The 19,995-nt window shown below is 44.0% G+C and overlaps 1 protein-coding gene across 1 annotated transcript in view; it reads left to right on the plus strand.

Annotated features, from left to right (window-relative positions):
- The window catches only part of DNAJC11 (DnaJ heat shock protein family (Hsp40) member C11), a 536,755-nt gene that overhangs the window by 169,919 nt on the left and 346,841 nt on the right, over positions 1–19,995 (plus strand). The window contains exon 3 of the mRNA XM_078642976.1: positions 12,027–12,100. Coding sequence (XP_078499102.1) covers positions 12,027–12,100 — 74 coding nt within the window. The remainder of the gene's footprint in view (positions 1–12,026; positions 12,101–19,995) is intronic.

Genomic DNA, 19,995 nt, shown 5'->3' on the forward strand with positions numbered 1-19,995 from the left:
TTCATGATATCAGTTCTTCCTTTTCATCAAAAGGGAATGTGCAAGGGGTAACAATGAGTTAAAAAGTACTAAACGGTATTTCAGATCTATTTGGGGCGGAAATACTACAAACAAGCGGTAAACAAGATCCTCTACCCAGGCTGGTACAATCCCCAGTCGTTGGCCTAGCGGCGCGAGTATACAATGTGCTGGGATAGAAGTCATGTAGGTCCCAGATGGATATGGGACCATCCCCTTCTTTAGGTTGCCAAGTTCGAAGAAGTGGGGCAATGTTTCTGCTTCTGAATCTTATTAGTATCAGGTCACCAATAATGTTTTTCGGAAGGGGGCCCAGCCAACCTACTCTCCTTACGCTCACAATCCCACCGTCACAGTCACGGGGCAGGGGTCTATTTTTTGATAACCAAAACTGGACCTTATTTAACAGGTCATCCTGTCTCTCTATTTTACCCTTTTTAGTTGCGGAACTCCCGAGAGGATGCATACAAACGGAGCTGCCTCTGGGGGTAGATGCATTCTGAGAACCCTGTTTCGCTCTACCCTGGGGACAGAATTTTTCGGTGTAGTGGAATTAAGAGAGGCTTTAGAAATGTTTAGGGGAAGATTAGTGGGAACTGATACTCGAATTTGGGCAACTTTATTTTGGGTAGCTTTATTTTGAATGGCAGGTATGGGCTTATTTAAAGTAACAGTTGTCAAAGGATGTGGGGGTATAGAAGCATGGCTAGAGGTTAACAGATTAGAGTTTATTTTTTCCTCAATCCCTGACAATCTATCTCCCAGGATGTTTATTTTATCGATTAGGGGGTCTATGGTGGATTTGATCAGTTGTTCGATCATTGACAATAGGGCACTCTGGGAGGAGGGAGCAAGGTCGTCTAATTTATCTGCCACCTCTCCGATTTGGGGAAGAATGATGGGGGTTGGACTCGAGGTTGGGGATTCAAATTGTATTAGTTGTACTTTCGATTGGATCTCGTTGTATTTATCCCCGTCCTCCTTACTTTTGTTAGGTGTGGCCCGGGCGAATACTCGACATTGCATATTTGTTTTGGAAAATATAGGGAAAGGTTCCAGCATTCTCTCATTTGTAGTTAATAAATTAATACTATTTGGAGGGGCTGGTGATCCTGCAGGGACATAGCTGGTCTTACACAAACCGTTTAATTCCTCCAACAGTGAGAGACTACACGTTGTATTGTTTGGTTGAGGAGGAGAGTGATTACAAGATAGACTGGCTACAGGCTGGTGGCAGTTGTTTTTATCCGCCTCTATAGGTAAGGGTAGCATTATGTTATTTATGTACTTATCTTGCGACCTCAGACAGGTAGTCGGCCGAGGCGCTAGTTTTGTGGCAACCCCTTTCTGGTTCATGATATAGCTTGGATGTGGACAAGGTAATATAGAGTTTGTTGGGGTAATACTATTGACCGGAACAGTATGTAAAATGGGCTTTACCTCCTCCGGGAAAACCAAGTGGCGGAGCTCGTCCCGTCCTCCTCGTGCCTCTGAGGGCCACAGAGGGCCCGCCCTTTGCCCGGGCTTAGCCCGCGCGCGAGCCCGCTACGCGAGGGCTGTCCTTCTTTTTCTATCCCCTCCGGGGGCGGAAGTAGCAGCAGAGGAGTCTGGGGGATGTAGTTTCCCCACCCCACGGCAGCCACTATCCTGTAGTTCTGCGGCGGCGGGGGAGAAGCATCAAGGATTCCCAAATGTCCTGTGGATAGCAGTGAGCAGGTAGGGGTGATTCTCCCCCCAAAACGAGTCTTCTACCCCCCACAACGAGTGTTCAAAGGAGCGCCCACTCCACCAGGGCTGTCCTTCTTTTTCTATCCCCTCCGGGGGCGGAAGTAGCAGCAGAGGAGTCTGGGGGATGTAGTTTCCCCACCCCACGGCAGCCACTATCCTGTAGTTCTGCGGCGGCGGGGGAGAAGCATCAAGGATTCCCAAATGTCCTGTGGACAGCAGTGAGCAGGTAGGGGTGATTCTCCCCCCAAAACGAGTCTTCTACCCCCCACAACGAGTGCTCAAAGGAGCGCCCACTCCACCAGGGCTGTCCTTCTTTTTCTATCCCCTCCAGGGGCGGAAGTAGCAGCAGAGGAGTCTGGGGGATGTAGTTTCCCCACCCCACGGCAGCCACTATCCTGTAGTTCTGCGGCGGCGGGGGAGAAGCATCAAGGATTCCCAAATGTCCTGTGGGCAGCAGTGAGCAGGTAGGGGTGATTCTCCCCCCAAAACGAGTCTTCTACCCCCCACAACGAGTGTTCAAAGGAGCGCCCACTCCACCAGGGCTGTCCTTCTTTTTCTATCCCCTCCAGGGGCGGAAGTAGCAGCAGAGGAGTCTGGGGGATGTAGTTTCCCCACCCCACGGCAGCCACTATCCTGAATTTGTGAATTTGAATTTGTGGGGGTATTTGTAGAGCGCAACGGTCGCTCCGGAAGGAGCATCTTGGCGCTAAATTTCCCGGTAGAGGATCAGATCATTTTCTGGAGGGAGAGGAAGTTATATGGCGGCTTTGATGTAGTCATCCTTAAGGCTATAGATCCAGGTTTTTAGCGATTTTCTGAAAGGTTTTTCATGGGTTTGGAATCTCAGATTTTTGGGCATGAGGTTCCAGGCTTTAGAGGCCAAGTGGTGTAAGGTTTTGCCACCTTTAGTCTTTAAATTGAATTTGATAGGGAGGATGAGGTTGTCATGGGAGGAACGCAGAGATCTGGCCGGGTTGTAATGGGGGAAACGTTTGGTAAGGTATGATGGGCCGGAGCTATTGAAAGCCCGAAAGGCGACAAGCAGCATCTTGAAGAATATTCTCTTGTGAAGCGGGAGCCAGTGCAGAGATCTTAAAGCAGCGGAGATGGACGATTTCCTGGGCAGCTTTAGGACAAGTCGGGCTGCGGTGTGAAGAACACTTTGAAGCTTGTTGAGTGTGTCCTTTTTGGCTCCAGCAAGGAGACCATTACAGTAATCCAAGCGTGAGATTATTAGGGCCACTGCTACCGTTTTCCTAGAGTCAAGCGGTAGGAAGTCAAAGAATTTTTTTAGGGACTTAATAATTCCGAAACATCGGCCCGCTACGGTCTTGACGTGATGGTCGAAAGATAGATCGGTGTCAAACAGGACGCCGAGGTTCCTTGCAGTGGTTACTGTCTGGGGGGGGGCAGCAGAGTTTTCTGGCCACCAGAGGGCTGGGCAGAAGCTGGTATTTTTTCCCATGGGGAGGATCTCCGTTTTGCTGGAGTTACATTTAAGGTGGTTTAAGTCCATCCATTGGAAGACAGCTTTCAGGCAGTTTTTGAGGTTCAGCTCTGCCTTGGTAGAGTTTTTCTCCAAGGGTACAATGAGTTGAGTGTCTTCGGCATACGATGTTACAGGTATGCCGAAGGACTCAATAAGGGATATGAGAGGGATGAGGTAGACGTTGAAGAGGAGAGGGCTTAGGATAGAGCCCTGGGGGACCCCAGAGGAAACTCTCTTCTCTTTAGAATGGAAGGGATCGAGAGCGATAGTTTGGGATCTGTCGGTTAAAAAGGATTTTATCCAAGATAGGGCGACATCGGAGATCCCTATGTCTACCAGTCTACTAATCAGGATGGTATGGGAAATGGTGTCGAACGCCGCGGTGAGGTCTAGAAGGATGAGGACGACGTTCTTTTTCTGGTCGTGAAGCATTTTTATTGAATCAGTAAGCTCGATCAGTGCGGTTTCGGTAGAGTGGTTGGGGCGAAAGCCAGATTGTTGCGGATGTAGTATATTATGAGCTTCAAGATATTGTTTGAGTTCTCTGTATACCATTTGTTCTGTAATTTTTCCCAAAGCTGGGAGGAGTGAGATTGGCCGAAGGTTGGTAAGATCTGACGGGGGTTTGTTGGCTTTCTTCGTCAGGGGTTTGACTATTCCCTGTTTCCACAGGCGAGGGACGAAGCCCGTGCAAAGAGAAGAATTAACAATGTTGTTAATTATAGGATTTACCACATCGATGAGTTGGTGGATAATTTTGGGGGGACAGGGGTCGGAGGGCGACCCGGATTTGCATGCCAAGATAACTTCTCTGGTTTGGTCTAAGGTAACCGGAGAGAAATTTTTTAAAGTATACCCAGGGGGTGCATTTTGAGGCAGATCCCATGAGAGTTGAATAGCTTGAGGAGGGGGAAAATTTATTTGAATGGCGTTAATTTTTTCCTCAAAATAGTCAGCAATTTTGTTACATAGGTCTTGGGATGGGGGTATTTCAGTTTGTAAGGCTTTGGGCTGGGTGAACGATTTCACTATAGAGAACAATGTTTTTTGTTTCTGATTGGAGTTACTGATAGCTTTAATGTAAAAGATTTTTTTAGCTGATTTTATGTTGGAGTGGTAATTTTTCCTTAGTTGAATGTATGATAGTCGGTCAGCATTATCATACGTTCTACGCCACTTACGTTCGGCCTTTCTACAAGAGAGATGGGATGTGGCTACGTCAGGTGTGAACCAGGGGGCATTAAATTTGGGTTTTTTGTCTGTTCTACGGGCGCGATTAGGGGGGTCGCGTGCACTGACTTCCTGAGCAATCCATCTGTGGAAGAGATGTGCGTCGTATTCGACGTCTCCGGTGGAAGTGGGGACATGTGATTGAGAAATGGGGTCGAGTTCGAAGGCTTCTTGCATCTTTTTCCAGTTGATGGAATTGTCAGGATGTGAGTTGGATTTGCTGGACGTTTGTGAGCGAGAAGTTATAATATGGAACGGGATCAGGCAATGATCCGTCCATATTTGGGGGACGGGGGGTAGGGTTGTGAGAGAGGGAAGGTTGGAACATACACCGTCGAGTGTATGTCCAAGGGCGTGAGTGGGCAGAGTCACATTTTGCTGAAGGCTAAAAATTTCTAGGGTCTGTAGAAAGTTGTTGGCCTGTTGGTCAGAATTAGATTCGAGGTGAAGGTTAAAATCCCCAAGCAGGGTGAAGTGAGGGTATCTAATCAAGAGATGACCCAGAGTGTCGCTCAGTGTGTCTAGGAACCTGGAGGGATTGCCGGGTGGGCGATAGATAAGTCCACCTGAGAAGGACGAGGATTCGTTAAGTTTGATTGAGAAACCAAGACCTTCAGTGTCTTTTAAGGGGTCTAGGTTAAAGGTATGGCAGGTAAAACTGTTTTTCAGTATTAATGCAACTCCTCCGCCTCTTCCTTTCGGTCTGTCCTGTCTGAAGATGGAAAAGCCCTGGGGGAGGGCAATGGCTAAATCCGGATTGCTATCTTCTGTAAGCCAGGTTTCAGTTATCAGGAGGCAGTCGAGGTCTGAGTCGAGGATAAGGTCTCTTATGTCTTGGCTATGTTTACACATAGAGCGTGCATTTATTAGTCCTCCTTTAAAATGCGGCAGGCTAGCCGTGGGGGGGGGGAGTGGAGGGAGGTGAAAGGACTGGGGTTATGATGGGGGACCATCGGCAGAGTTTACAGTGGACCGAGCCAGTGACGTCCGCCAAATCTATTTGGCAGGAGCAGCTGTTCTTACCGCGTAGTCGGTGGAGGTCGCTGGAAGGATAACTGATACGCGTGGAGGTTTGGGCAGGGTTGCCTGCGCCTGTCGCGGCCTTGGCGCGGACAGGCGCAGACGGGCTTGCCTTAGGCGCGCCTTTGGCGCGCAAACGGCGCTCCCGCTGCGCTCGTCCGCTGCGCTTCCTGTGCATGCACATATCTTAACAGTGAGGGGGGGTGGCCTAAAGGGGGGCGTGGTCAGCGCGCACGCCTGGGCTGATGGCGGCCGCTCAAGTGGATGCAAAGCGCGACAGCGTTCAGGTCGGCTGTGCGCTGAAAGAAGATCAATTCTTAACAGTGGCGCTTAGTTTCCAGACAGCAAAGTAAGTGACACCACACAAATGTTAAAAAAGCAGTTTTAGAATTCAATTAAATGAACGCAAACACTTGTACCTCCAGCTCCCGGCTTTCCGCCTCAGGACTGGGTAAGGAAATAATGACAGGCGCTAGAATTAAGCGCTTATGTAAGGAGGTCGGGGGGCGTGGCCTAAAGGGGGCGTGGTCAGCACGCACGCCTGGGCTGATGGCGGCCGCTCAAGTGGATGCAAAGCGCGACAGCGTTCAGGTCGGCTGTGCGCTGAAAGAAGATCAATTCTTAACAGTTGCGCTTAGTTTCCAGACAGCAAAGTAAGTGACACCACACAAATGTTAAAAAAGCAGTTTTAGAATTCAATTAAATGAACGCAAACACTCGTACCTCCAGCTCCCAGCTTTCCGCCTCAGGACTGGGTAAGGAAATAATGACAGGCGCTAGAATTCAGCGCTTATGTAAGCAGGTCGGGGCGTGGCCTAAAGGGGGCGTGGTCAACGCGCACGCCTGGGCTGATGGCGGCCGCTCAAGTGGATGCAAAGCGCGACAGCGTTCAGGTCGGCTGTGCGCTGAAAGAAGATCAATTCTTAACAGTGGCGCTTAGTTTCCAGACAGCAAAGTAAGTGACACCACACAAATGTTAAAAAAGCAGTTTTAGAATTCAATTAAATGAACGCAAACACTCGTACCTCCAGCTCCCGGCTTTCCGCCTCAGGACTGGGTAAGGGAATCCTGTAGTTCTGCGGCGGCGGGGGAGAAGCATCAAGGATTCCCAAATGTCCTGTGGGCAGCAGTGAGCAGGTAGGGGTGATTCTCCCCCCAAAACGAGTCTTCTACCCCCCACAACGAGTGTTCAAAGGAGCGCCCACTCCACCAGGGCTGTCCTTCTTTTTCTATCCCCTCCAGGGGCGGAAGTATTTGAGCAGCAGGACGTTTCAAATCTCGTCCTCACAGGCCCAGTCGGATGTTTTTCTGTCACCCCATGGCGTGCCTCAGGGCTCAATTTTAAGTCCGCTGTTTTTTAATCTTTATCTCCGCCCCCTTGCTGATTTAGCAGAACGGGTAGGTCTTGAACTCATGACCTATGCGGACGATTCACAGATCATTTTTTCCCTTACCAACTCAGAGTCTTCATCCCCGTCTGTACTGAAATTAGGTCTTCAGGAAGTCTTCAGCTGGATGTCAGCTAACCAGCTGAAGCTAAACGGGGAGAAGACGGAGATTCTTCTCCTAGGGAAAAATCGTGATCTGTGGCAGGACTTTCATTGGCCGCCCTCTCTAGGCACTTTCCCTATACCAGCAACCCAGGTTAGAAACCTTGGGGTGTGCATCGATGACTCTTTATCGATGAAGCAGCAGGTTAATAAAGTGGCTGGGATTTGCTTCACGATCCTCAAATGGTTGCGGAAGATTATCTGGATGCTGCCCGTGGATACCCAGAAGACCGTAGTCAATGCACTAATTACATCTAGGCTTGACTACGGTAACATCTTATACCTGGGTTCCAATTTGGCAGTAATTAGACGGCTACAGCTGGTCCAGAACTCCGCAGCCAGGCTGTTATGCAAGATCCCAAGGACAGCGAGGATCTCGAAGCACCTTAGAGATCTTCATTGGCTGAAGGTGGAGAATAGGATCAGGTTTAAAGCCTTGACCTATATGTTTAAGATCAGGGCAGGAACTGCCCCTAAATACCTGCAAAAATTGGTCAGGCCCCATGTCCCTGTACGAAATCTCCGTTCTCTTAGTGGAGCAACTTTCGTGGTCCCTAGATTCAAACTGGCCCGAATGGGGGGGAAATCTTTTTCCTATATGGGACCAGTTCTTTGGAACTCCCTCCCTTTAGCTCTTCGCAAAGACGACAATTTCGCCAGTTTTAAGAAAAATGTCAAGACATGGCTGTTTAATAAATAATTGTGGTCATTGACAGCTGTTTGCCTTTGTGTTTGATCTCTGAGCCCTGGCGCCGGGAAACCCTTTGTGGGTATCTGTGCGCATTACAAATGCAAAAAATAAATAAATAAATAAGTAGCAGCAGAGGAGTCTGGGGGATGTAGTTTCTCCACCCCACGGCAGCCACTATCCTGTAGTTCTGCGGCGGCGGGGGAGAAGCATCAAGGATTCCCAAATGTCCTGTGGGCAGCAGTGAGCAGGTAGGGGTGATTCTCCCCCAAAACGAGTCTTCTACCCCCCACAACGAGTGTTCAAAGGAGCGCCCACTCCACCAGGGCTGTCCTTCTTTTTCTATCCCCTCCGGGGGCGGAAGTAGCAGCAGAGGAGTCTGGGGGATGTAGTTTCCCCACCCCACGGCAGCCACTATCCTGTAGTTCTGCGGCGGCGGGGGAGAAGCATCAAGGATTCCCAAATGTCCTGTGGGCAGCAGTGAGCAGGTAGGGGTGATTCTCCCCCCAAAACGAGTCTTCTACCCCCCACAACGAGTGTTCAAAGGAGCACCCACTCCACCAGGGCTGTCCTTCTTTTTCTATCCCCTCCAGGGGCGGAAGTAGCAGCAGAGGAGTCTGGGGGATGTAGTTTCCCCACCCCACGGCAGCCACTATCCTGTAGTTCTGCGGCGTCGGGGAGAAGCATCAAGGATTCCCAAATGTCCTGTGGGCAGCAGTGAGCAGGTAGGGGTGATTCTCCCCCCAAAACGAGTCTTCTACCCCCCACAACGAGTGTTCAAAGGAGCGCCCCACACTATACACTTTCACTACAACATCTTTCCACAACATACTTCATACCACACAACTTAACATCATATGCATCCTGTCTCACCAACACATCTAAAGATACCACTTTTAACCCTGAAAAAAGTACAGCAACGTATTACACCACGCTGATCGTAAAACTCATTCTAAAGCACAGCTAGCACAAACATATCACACAAGTACTGCTGTTGACATAAATTACCACATCATATGTTCACATACTAACTTGCCATGCTCTGCAACATATCCCACCACATCACAATCTATGACAAAATAAGACGCTTCGCTCCATCACATAAGAATGCAATATCATGTTATAGAACATCACAGTATGCCTTATCAAACCATACTACATGCACAACCGTGGGGCTAAGATGGTGCATGCTGGGGAGTCCACTAGTAAAGGGAGACATTTTATCTACTGAACTAGATGGCCCTTGGAGACGCAGTGCCCTCGAAATCCACTGTAGCTGGGTACTATGGGATTGAGTAAAGCGGCTATACAAACTAATTAAAGCTGTTCTTCATATCTACATTACATATTTGGCTTTTGATGAATGGGGAGATAAAACGATGATGGTACTATGCCACAGTCGGGCTTACATTTGATGTCATTCGGTTTCAGGATCAGTATTTAACCACAGATATACATCTTCTTACTGTGTAGATACATGTAACCCCACTGGTATGCTTTCTGTGCATTTGTGTATTCTGTGGGATTTCTGTTGTATAAGCACGGGTGACCAATGTTAAGCAGCTTTCTGGAGTATTTTAAATGAATTAATAAATAGATATGCGTGGTTTTCATACTCGAAGAATTGCACAACCAAGATATTAGCCATTTATTTTTTTTTAAAACTGGAAAGACAGCACAAAGTCATCAGTGTGCGACACAGGTTCTGACAAATTTCATTCTGCTTTGTTGCGTAGAATCTTTGCACAGCATATGGCTGCCACAGCAAATCTTGTGGCCAGAAATGAAAAATAAGCATTGGCAATGCCAGTAGGTCTCGTTTATGAATCACTGCCAAGCCAGACCTGACAATCCATGTAAGATAATGACTGCCCTCCTCCCATCTGTGCTGCTGCCAGAGAAAAACACCAAAAATGTTCACGTTGTCTAAGACACTTTAATAGCATTACAGTGTATTTAATAGCATTACAGGGTCATGTGTGTGCCTGTGAAGGTTCAACTTCAGGCAGCTAGATAAATAAATAGAATGATCTCAGCTGTGTGGAGGACAAGCACTTTTTTGGGAACACACAAAGTCCGCCCAATAGTGAAGCCCTCTGATACCCTATTCGGGTCAAGTTTGCGCTATATAAAACTCTGTAAAAAAAAAAAAAAAAAAAAAAAAAAAAAAAATTACATGGAAACAGGTAGTCCTGGCTCCCAACATATGGGTGGAGCCGAATGCCCTTTCTAGTGATGCTCACATAATTGTCTGGTGTCCAGCCAAACCATAACGAAAGTGTAGGGTTCATTAAGATAACCTTTGCCAACTTAGAAGAGTTAGGCTCAAAATAGCTTCCGTGGACGTCACTATAAGAAAAATCAGTAGCAAACTGGGAGTGAATGTAGCTCTGTTGTAACAATTGACGTTTGAGAGGATTGGCAAATATGCGACTAGCACTGATATCGGGTGGAACGTCAGCTTACTAGGCTGTAAATAAGTTTCCTGGCTCAATTTTAAGTCTTTATATTGAAGAACATTGTTTATTGTAGGAAGAAGTAGTGTATAGACTTGTGATAGATGAACCTTATTCTTTATGTTCAGTTTAGTCTCTTCTGAATACTATGGCGAGCTCCTCGCTTTACCAATATACACAACTGTAAGATGTGCATGTAGAATGGAATTCAGCATCAAAATTAGTATGTTGTTCGTTCAATATTGTGAAATTATTGCATTCCCTTCCAGAATGCTAAAGCAGCGTGTTCAGGTAGTTTCTTTGAGTGGACATAACTTTCTAATGTAAGACGAGTTGCCCATTTCATACATAAAGATTAGAGGAAAATCGAATGTCTTTCTAATCGGAGCCCTGATATTTTTTCTCAGAAGTGACATCTGCAGGGAAGAAATGGTTATGTGATCAGCAGCCGTGTTATTTTCAGCAGCAGAGTAAAAACAAGGGTTATTAAATGTGTATCTGCTGGCGGGTAATCTTAGCACCTGAGCCATGACTTTAAAATGGCCTTGTTAAATGAGTTTTGACCGTTAGAGACTCATCAATATTGAATGGAAAATGCCTTTGGCTCAGATATAGTGAAATTAGTTACAGCAGTGAGTCAAGAAATTGGAATTTCTCACTTGGAATCTGCAAGTTGTTGATTGAGCCCTCCCTATGAGTAATTTGAGCACCTGTCAGATAAAAAAAAAGAAAGTATTGGTTATCTAATGTGTACCTGATGCATTTCTATCATGACGCCTAAGGCCAGTTTTCCTACCTGTCAAACAGTGGACTCCGTGGAAGCATTAAAGAGCCCACTGCTGTGGCTTGTTCATTCTCCTTATTCACCCCCTGTCACAGTACTGAATAACAGCCCTGTTGGATTTATGACGTTACAGCGCATGCTTTTACCACGCATGCTGTTACAACACAGTTTTTACAACGCAAACCTTTACAACGCATAGCGCTTTGGGGTGCTGGATAGTGAATAGTTTAATTTACTATTCCAACTCCAGTCCCCGTGGACACTAGGGAAGGTGTTGGATAGTAAATTAAATCTATTCCCTATCCTAGAGCGCCCCCCAGCGCAATGCGTTGTAATGGTTTTCGTTGTAAAACCTGCGTTGTAAAAGCACTGCGTTGTAAAAGTTTCGTTGTAAAGGATGTTTCCCGCCCTGTTTTTGTGTTCATGCACAAACCGCGATTATCCATTTTTGTACGAACTTCTTCTGTAGCTCTGAGAAGTGTAAGATGGTTTGTCTCTTCTCTCAAGTCCCTTTACTGGTATTGCCAACTTTTACCCGCATACCAAAGTGCTCTGACACAGTCAAACACAATTTGCAACGCTCACCAAACACACAAAAAAGACAATTGCTTTTGATATGCATTACATGTTTTCGGCCTGGGATCATCATTATTTGAATTTATCTCCTATAATGCCTGTTCTGATGTAATTGTTCCTTAACAAGTGTTGTGTTTCACTGCTACATTTCTTCTTATAATACATATGTTTTAAAAACATCTTAAAGGTTTTATTTGTAGTACATTTAAAAATTATGTATCCTTCCTCTTGCCTCAGTCTTTCTCCTTCAAGTGTTTGCCCCCCATTCTCAAAAACCTTTCCCTACTTGGTTACTCCCCTATTAATGTCTCTTCTTCCATTTTTCTATCGCAAATGTTAATCCTCTCCCATATAGGTCTTTCATGACCTTTGCAATTAAGGTCATTGTAGAGGTCATGTAAAAAAGGTAATTGACTCAGTCTTCGAAACATCTGTGTTGCTGGGTTGTATGGATATTCTCTTAGTGACATGTTTTCTCTTTCTCCAGTTCTTAGTGACCCGCAGGCCAGAGCAATCTATGACATATATGGAAAAAGAGGGCTTGACATGGAAGGATGGGAGGTAAGGAGCTGTGTTCTTTTTGAAACCCAATGTTTTAACTCATGTTAGTTTTTCATGACTGGCACCTATGTGCAGTCAGTGTGGTATAAGATGCACAGTACTAAACTGTTATGTGCATTTGTAAAGCGCACGTTTACCCGCGACGAGGGTATCCTGGTGCTGAGCAGTTGTCTGTGCACGCTTAGTCCTGCCTTTGGTAGGTCGGTTAATTGAAAAGCCTGGCCTTCAGCTTCTTACGGAATTCAAGAAGAGAGGAGGGAAACTCTGGTGTGGAGTGCAGTGATGGCGTTTACTTGTGCGGTCATGTTCAGTTTGCTGTTGATGATTGTTCCAAGGTTCCTGGCATGGGTTCGATTGTGCGTATGGGTGTGTGTCTGAGTGCGGCTGGCTAGCATTTGGAGTTCTATGGTCCGGTAATTGTGCCAAACATCACTACTTCTTTTCTATCAGTGTTTTGAGACAGCTGGCTTTCATCCAGTTAGCAAATTGGGTCATGCAGGCTGTGAACTTGTTTCTTGTGTTAGGGGCCTTGTCTGAGAGGGAGAGAATGAGTTGTGTATTGTCTGTGTAGGAAAGGATGTTGATATGTGCAGGAATGGTGGGTCGAGCTGACCGGTGAACCCTGAGGCACTCCAGAGATTGGTTTGTCGGCTTCTGATAAGTAAGGTGCCAGGCTGACTGCTTGTGTTCTATCCGTTAAGTGCAGACGCAGCAGAGAACGGGTCCTTGGATGCCAATCTCGGGCCGGTGCCTGATGAGGATGGAGTATGAGACCGTGTCAAATGCTGCAGAGAGGTCCAGTAGAATGTGGCTGACATGTCTCCTCTGTCTAGGATCATGCACGTCCTGTGTGGCGGCGATGAGTGCTATTTCTGTTATGTGGTTGGGCCTGAATTCGAAGAGGTGGATAGGCTGATGTAAAGCATGCTGGTTGATAATGCATTTAAAGCAACTCAAACATGTTGTATGAAGTGGTGCACAACATTGTGTACGTACAGGCAGGATTCTTATTAGGAAAAGAACAAATCCTAATAGAACAGAATGTTGTAGACTGAAGCTTTAACTGGCAGTGTCTGTCAGAACATTTTGTACATAGCCTTTGTTTACCATAAACAACGTATGCGACTGGGGGACTTTCCATTTTCGCGCCCTTGTGTTTTATTCCCCAAGCACAAAAACCATTTTGTGTAAGGGTCACAATATTGTACCTGTTAAATTCCAAACCTCTGGGTATTTTAACATGTGTGATAATTATTGTATCCCCATAGAGGCACTTGCAATCGAGTTATAAGTAGGTGATCTTTGAGCTCATACTTCTATAAATACTTTAGTATTGTTATTTGTAGTTGACTCTCTGTTCCATCCAAATACCCCAAGATTGGTGGCATTACTTCATTGGATTGACACACCTTTTTAGATCTGAAATGCTTTCACTTTGCCACTTGCATTTTTAGAGAACATTTTAACCGTTGGAAAACCAAATGTGAAAGTTGTGTTTTCAGGTGTCTCCTCTTTGCATGTGGAGCGATAGTGCATCAACCCTGACTGCTTTCTGGCACACAGCACAGCTGTCTTGTTGAAAAACACCTAATTTGGGCTTAGGCAGGGTTTTCCTGGACTTCTAGTCTACCCTTTGCTTACAATGAGTTGGTTTATTGTCACTGTTATTTGCTTTTTTTTGATTCAGTGGCTTTCCATGTTGCAGCTTATCAGTCTTGCGTTTGTCCCTCTCCTGGAGCATATCTTCTTCTCTGAATGGCTGGCTTTTATACTTTCCGCTGCTGACTTTCAGTGAACAATTTTTTTTTTCTTTTAGCGTAAACACTTCATGAGAGTGCATGTGTTTCCCAGCTGTGTACTTTGAGTGTTTCTCTCCAGCCCTGTGCACCATATTTTTCTCTCTCACCTGTGTGCTTCTTTCCACCTGTGCTTCACATCGCTCCCTCTTGCCCGTGTGCTTATTTCCCTTATCACTCATGTTCCTCTCATCCATGTGTGCTTCCCTGCCCTCAGTTGCTCTCTCACCTCTGTGCTTCTGTTCAGCCATACTCACTCCATGCTGCTCTCTCTCTTCCATTGCCACCTGCCTGTTTGCATCCCACCCCCCTCGTCATGCTTCCCTTACTCTCTGTCTTGCTTCTTTCAGCCCTCGATGTAACCTCCTCACTGAAAAAGGTGCCTAAACATTTTTTAGGCTCATGCATGTGCTCTCCTACAAAATGAAGTGGCTGTGGCACCTCGGTCTTCCTCTTTTATTCTTTAGCCTTCTTGCACAGCATATGCGATGCTGTACAGCATTACTAAAAATTTCAAAGCCAATAGGTCCCAGAGGCAAAACCCATTGGCTTTTTCATTGATTGCCTTCTCTTTTCCTTCTAAGCTCGGTCCTTAAGGTTGTGTGCACTTGCATTAGAAAAGATGCAAGTATAATTCAGTTGGTTAATGCACTATTGTCTATCTGCCGATAAAAGGTTTAGTTCTTGGCAAGGTCACTCTGCCTTGCATTCTTCCAAAGGGTATCAAATGAGTATCTTTAACTAGTTTTAGAACACTGGATATTCAGGTACAAAGAGAAAATCAAATTTTTCTATTAAGCTAACAATACAAGAAAATGTGTGGATCATGCGCTGAACAAAACAAGCTACACAATACCATAAACAAATATAGTTGCAATGAATTCAGAGTGCAGTGGGTACCAATTAGAGACGAAAGATAACAGATACATAAAAAACAATATACAAACTAATATGTCAGTATAAAAACTTTATAAAATACAAAACCATATAGGTTTAAAAACATCTCTTACTAGAAATACAATATTGTTAGTTCTTATGGATACAGTTTATACATCACAAGAAAACTACAAAAAAAGTCGACACGGCGTTTCGGTGAGCTGTAACTCTTTCACCTTCTTCAGGACAGAGTTATCTAAAAACAATCTAAATAAAATTTCAATATATCGAAATCGAGGATTATCCTTACCCAGAAGACGTTTGTTGGAGCATGGAGGCTGCAGAATTCGTAACGGATTTTACTCTTATTGATTTACTATTGCCAAGTAACCTGACCAGTATAGTATAGTCAATTATTGAAAATGGCGCTACTTAACAAATATAGCCAAAGTCACGGCACACTGGTTATGCTAAGTACTGACCAGTTTTTAAATGGTCCTAATTTTAACACTACTTGCTTCACTTTCATCTGTGGCTCCAACAAACGCAAATTATAAGGATTATTTACCGATACAAAAGTTATTCCTTTTTTAAATCGTACTGATGAGAATCCTCCTTCCGTCTCCATCGAGTGATATATAAAAATCTTGATATATTGAAATTTTATTCATGTTGTTTTTAGAAAACTCTGTCCTGAAGAAGGTGAAGGAGTTGCATCTCACCAAAATGCTGCGTCAACTTTTTTTGTAGTTTCCTTGTGATGTATAAACTGTATCCATAAGAACCAACTATATTGTATTTCTAGTATGAGATGTTTATGTTATTGGAGGCAAGTCTGCCTTTAATGAAACCAGCCTGGTCTGGCTTAACGAGGTGGGGGACAACATCTTCCAAACGAGATGCCAAAAGTTTTGTGAACATTTTACAATCATAGTTGATTAATGAAATAGGCTGATAATTTTTACAGAGGGTAGGGTCTTTATCTGGCTTAGGAATAATAACAATAAAAACATCCAAAAAAGATCCTTTGGCTTTAGAGTTGAGCAAAAAAGAATTAAAAGTTCTAATAATTTAGGAGCACAAATAGAGGAGAAGGAGGAAAGAAGTTCAACAGAAAAGCCATCTCAACCAGGAGCTTTGGTCTTCTTCAGACTTAATAGCATCAATAACTTCCTGAAGAGTAACAACTTTTTCAAGAGTTAAAAGGGTATCAGGAATGGAATGAGGATTAGGGAGGGTATTTAAAAAAGTTTTAACATCACACTCAGAAGGAGTTTGGTCCTCAGTATATAGAAGTTCAAAATAGGATTGAAAATCATTTATTATATCAGATTCAGAAGACATTATAGTGTGGGCAATATGCTTCTGTTCCGACTTGATTTTTAAATAATTAGCCAACATTTTACCATCTTTATTTTGGCTACCATGGTATTTAGATTTGATTTTGAAGAGGATGTTGCAAGCATCAATCGTAGCAATCTTATTCAAGGCAGATTTGACTTTGATCAGTTCCAATAAGTTAGCGGAGGATTTGGAAGTGAAGTAAGTATATTCAAGAACTTTAATATGTTGGGGAGCAGAGGTATTTGGAATCCAACATCTTTTTCTTTTTAGCAGAATAGGCAGTAGTAAAGACCCTAAAGGAAGCCTTAAAAAAATCCCAGTTATTGTGAACAGTGGTGTCTTTAGCCCCTTCGATGCTTGTGACGGAATGGTTCCGTCATGAGCGCCGGTTGGGCTGTGCTTATGACGGAACCGTTCCGTCACGGCCACGCCCGTTTCTTAGAACCTTCAGCACAGTGTGAAAATTTGCGCCGGGCTGAAGGTGTTAGGGTGATTGAATTGAAAAAATTCCTTAATAAAGGAGGTCACTTCCATAATAAAATCTTGGTCTGATAGCAAGGAATTATTAAATCGCCAACATCCCTGTTTAGAGGTATTAAGAGACATATCAAAGGAAAACAAAACAAGGGCATGAGAAGAAATAAAAATAGACCCAATTTCTGATGATTGGATAGAGGGGAATAAGGATTTGAACTAGAGTATGGTGTACATTGGAGAAGAATATACATTTGTATACATCTGGGTTACAAGTTTTCCAAACATCAAAGAATGGACGTGAGGCAATGGCAGATTGAAATGCTTTATGGGATTTATCAGGTTTAAATTTGAAATTAGATTTCCTATCCGTAAACGGACCCAGCCAATCATTAAAATCACTGGCAACAATAATATTAGGGTTAGAGATAGAGGATAGCTTTAATTTAACACAGTGCCAAAATTCGGGATCAGAATTAACCGGATCATATATATTAAAGAAAGTAACATGTTTTTGATGTATAATAGCATCCACCAAAACTCATCGTCCATTCGAGTCACATTCAGTTGATACTATCTGAATTTTCAGTGACTTATGGTAGAAAATGGCAACACCATCCTTTACGATTAACAGCAGGAGAAAAAATAATCTGACCAACCCATTGACGTTTAAGTGATTCAACATCATTACAATGTGTTTCCTGCAAAAAAGCAACATGTGCGTTAAGCTTAGACAAGTGAGAAAGTACCTTTTGACATTTGATGGGATGACCCAGACCATGGACATTCCACGAGACATTAAACATGCTGTGATGTGAGGGTTAAGCTACGGGAACAAATACAACAGGCTGAATCCAAAAAATAGAGTACGAAAAACCATGCAAGGAGTTAGGAGTATATAGCAAAATCAAACATAAGCCTCCATATTCTGACATGTAATATTCAGTAAAAATGTTTTTAATTCAGCCGCATCATCGAAAGAACGTGAGCCACATTCATGAGTGATTTTACAGAGGCAAGGATGAAGAATACCATAACGAATGTTCAGTTCTCTCATCCAGGGTCGAAAGGCTAGGAATTCTTTGTGACGAGCATTAGCTGCGTTTGAAATATCTTGAGAGATGAATATGTGATGCCCATACCAGATGACGTTTTCCTTAGCAATTTTCAAAACACGCATCAAGTCAGTGAATTCCAGAAGGAGCATTATGACACCACGTGGTTTAGTGGAGTAGGGTTGAAGACTGCCTAGGCGATGTACACGTTTAATGTTGAGAGGGTGTAGATTGAAAACAAGAAGATCTGATAAAAACTTTTTAAAGACGATCAGAAGGTCAGGACCCTCAATATTCTCAGGAAGACCGTAAAGGCGAAGATTGTTCCTTCTGTTTCAATTTTCAAGGTCCTCAATGTGTAGTTTGAGATTTTTTTATTTCTTTTTCCAGCATAGGCATTTTGGTAGTCATATCCTGAAGATTACCAACATGTTGCTCTAATTCAGACATTTTATTCTCGATGACATCCAACGGTCTTCAATTTGTTGCAATTTTTCCTTAGTTGCACACACAAAAGTTTAAGGCCTCGTATCTCATCCAAAATAGTGTCCAAAACTGGATTATGGGATGACCGAATTGGAGAGGGAATGTTATTTTTTGCTCTCTTTGGTTTTGAATCTGAAGAAAATGGTTTAGAAGTGATATGTGAGTTACTAGCCATCTTGGAGTAATGAATTGAACGCTGCGTAAACTTATGAAAGGATCCAATCCTGCCATTGTACAAAAAGGATGGTTTGAAAAGCTGAAGAGGAGTGAAAAATGTAGTATGAAATGATATATATGAAAATATCAACACATATTATATCCTTATATTCAATCTTCATATGTAGATTACTGCGTGAAGATTACATTAGAGACTCAATGTACATCTGTCAAAAAGGAGAGAAAGATTAAATTTTGGCCAATTCTAGAATAAAAAGTCACTCCTGAGGAGACATAGTTGAAGAGAAGTATTGGTTGTCCATTAAAAGCCTAAGGAAGCTGAATAATAAATTGATCATATGAGTGAGGAGTAAATCACCACTATGTCGCCAGAAGCTGAGGAAGGCACTCCAAACAATTGTCAATAATGCACAGAGATACCGTTATAAGGTAACTCCTAAGGAAGCAAGCAGACTGCAACGCGAGCGGCTCAATAGCAAAATGGCCTCTCGCATGTGAGGAGAAAATCACCGCCATGGTGTTGGGAGCCTTGAGAGCATACCTGTGCGAAACGTTGATGAAGAAAGGTTGCTGCGACGTCCAGGAGTGAGAAACCTTAGTGGGAGAAGAAAGGCATGGCTGGAAAAGGCTAATAAAGAAGACAAAGCTCAGTTTTCGTAACGGAGCTCAGTGGTCCGCCGCCATCTTGCCCCGGCGCGGAAGCCAAGCCTCCCTCGGTATTTTGCAATTATATGGTTACTTATTGTGCAGCTTTTATCTGCATAAAACATGTTTGAGAATGATCGTGATTATTATAAACAACTTGACGGATAAAGTTACAATTATATTTCATCACACTTCCCTAACTTGGTTATTGTTTTCCTACCCAATATGTCTGTAATTGGTTTTGATTGTAAGAAATTGGGGTAGTTGAGGGGGGACTGAGAACCCACTTCAATTAATAATCTAACTTGTTGTCAAGGTGGACCACTAAAGTTACTAAAGAACATGTACTCAACCCTCTGGTAGATTGACACAAAGCAGTTAGGCTTAACCAAGAGACAGTGTGTGGAGTATGTTTGCAGTACTCAAACAGTAATAAAGTGAAAATACAACACAAGTAAAATCCGATACCAATTTAGAAAAATATAGAATATTTTAATAAATAAAATGACACCAAAATGGCAAAAATCCAATTAGTAGAGCAGGAGATACGAATTTTTAAACTTTGAATTATAAATTGCACCACAAAGCGTCAAATGTGTTTGTGGTCACGCTAGGTTGGGTCAGACTCAAAAGTTAAGACCCACCGCGATGGAGCCTGGGCCAGATACAGGGACCGAACTACTCCCATTGGAAAGTTTACATTTTGGACTTAAAAACTGTTATCGGGAAAACATGGTCATTGGCAGGGCAAACTACAAGATGAAACCGAAGTGGGCCTCGATGACGGTGGGTTGCTGAAGAGCAAGGTCCCGGCGTACTCATCCGTAAAGGTGGGAAAGTTCTGAGCAGGCCTTGTCCATGGCAGGAAGGCCTCGGTGTCAGTTCTGACGAAGCCCTTTGTTTTTTTCTTTTCTGGAAGGGAGAAACCAGCAAGATGAGGCCAACTGGTGATTTGACTTCGACTGAAGTCCTGGTCTCAGTCAGTTCTCCAGGCAAAAAGTTGGCAAAAGGTTTCTAAGTCCCACTTCTTCCAGTTTGGGGG

This window comes from Lissotriton helveticus, chromosome 5_1 (genome assembly GCF_964261635.1).
Source record: "Lissotriton helveticus chromosome 5_1, aLisHel1.1, whole genome shotgun sequence".
Lineage (NCBI taxonomy): Eukaryota > Metazoa > Chordata > Amphibia > Caudata > Salamandridae > Lissotriton > Lissotriton helveticus.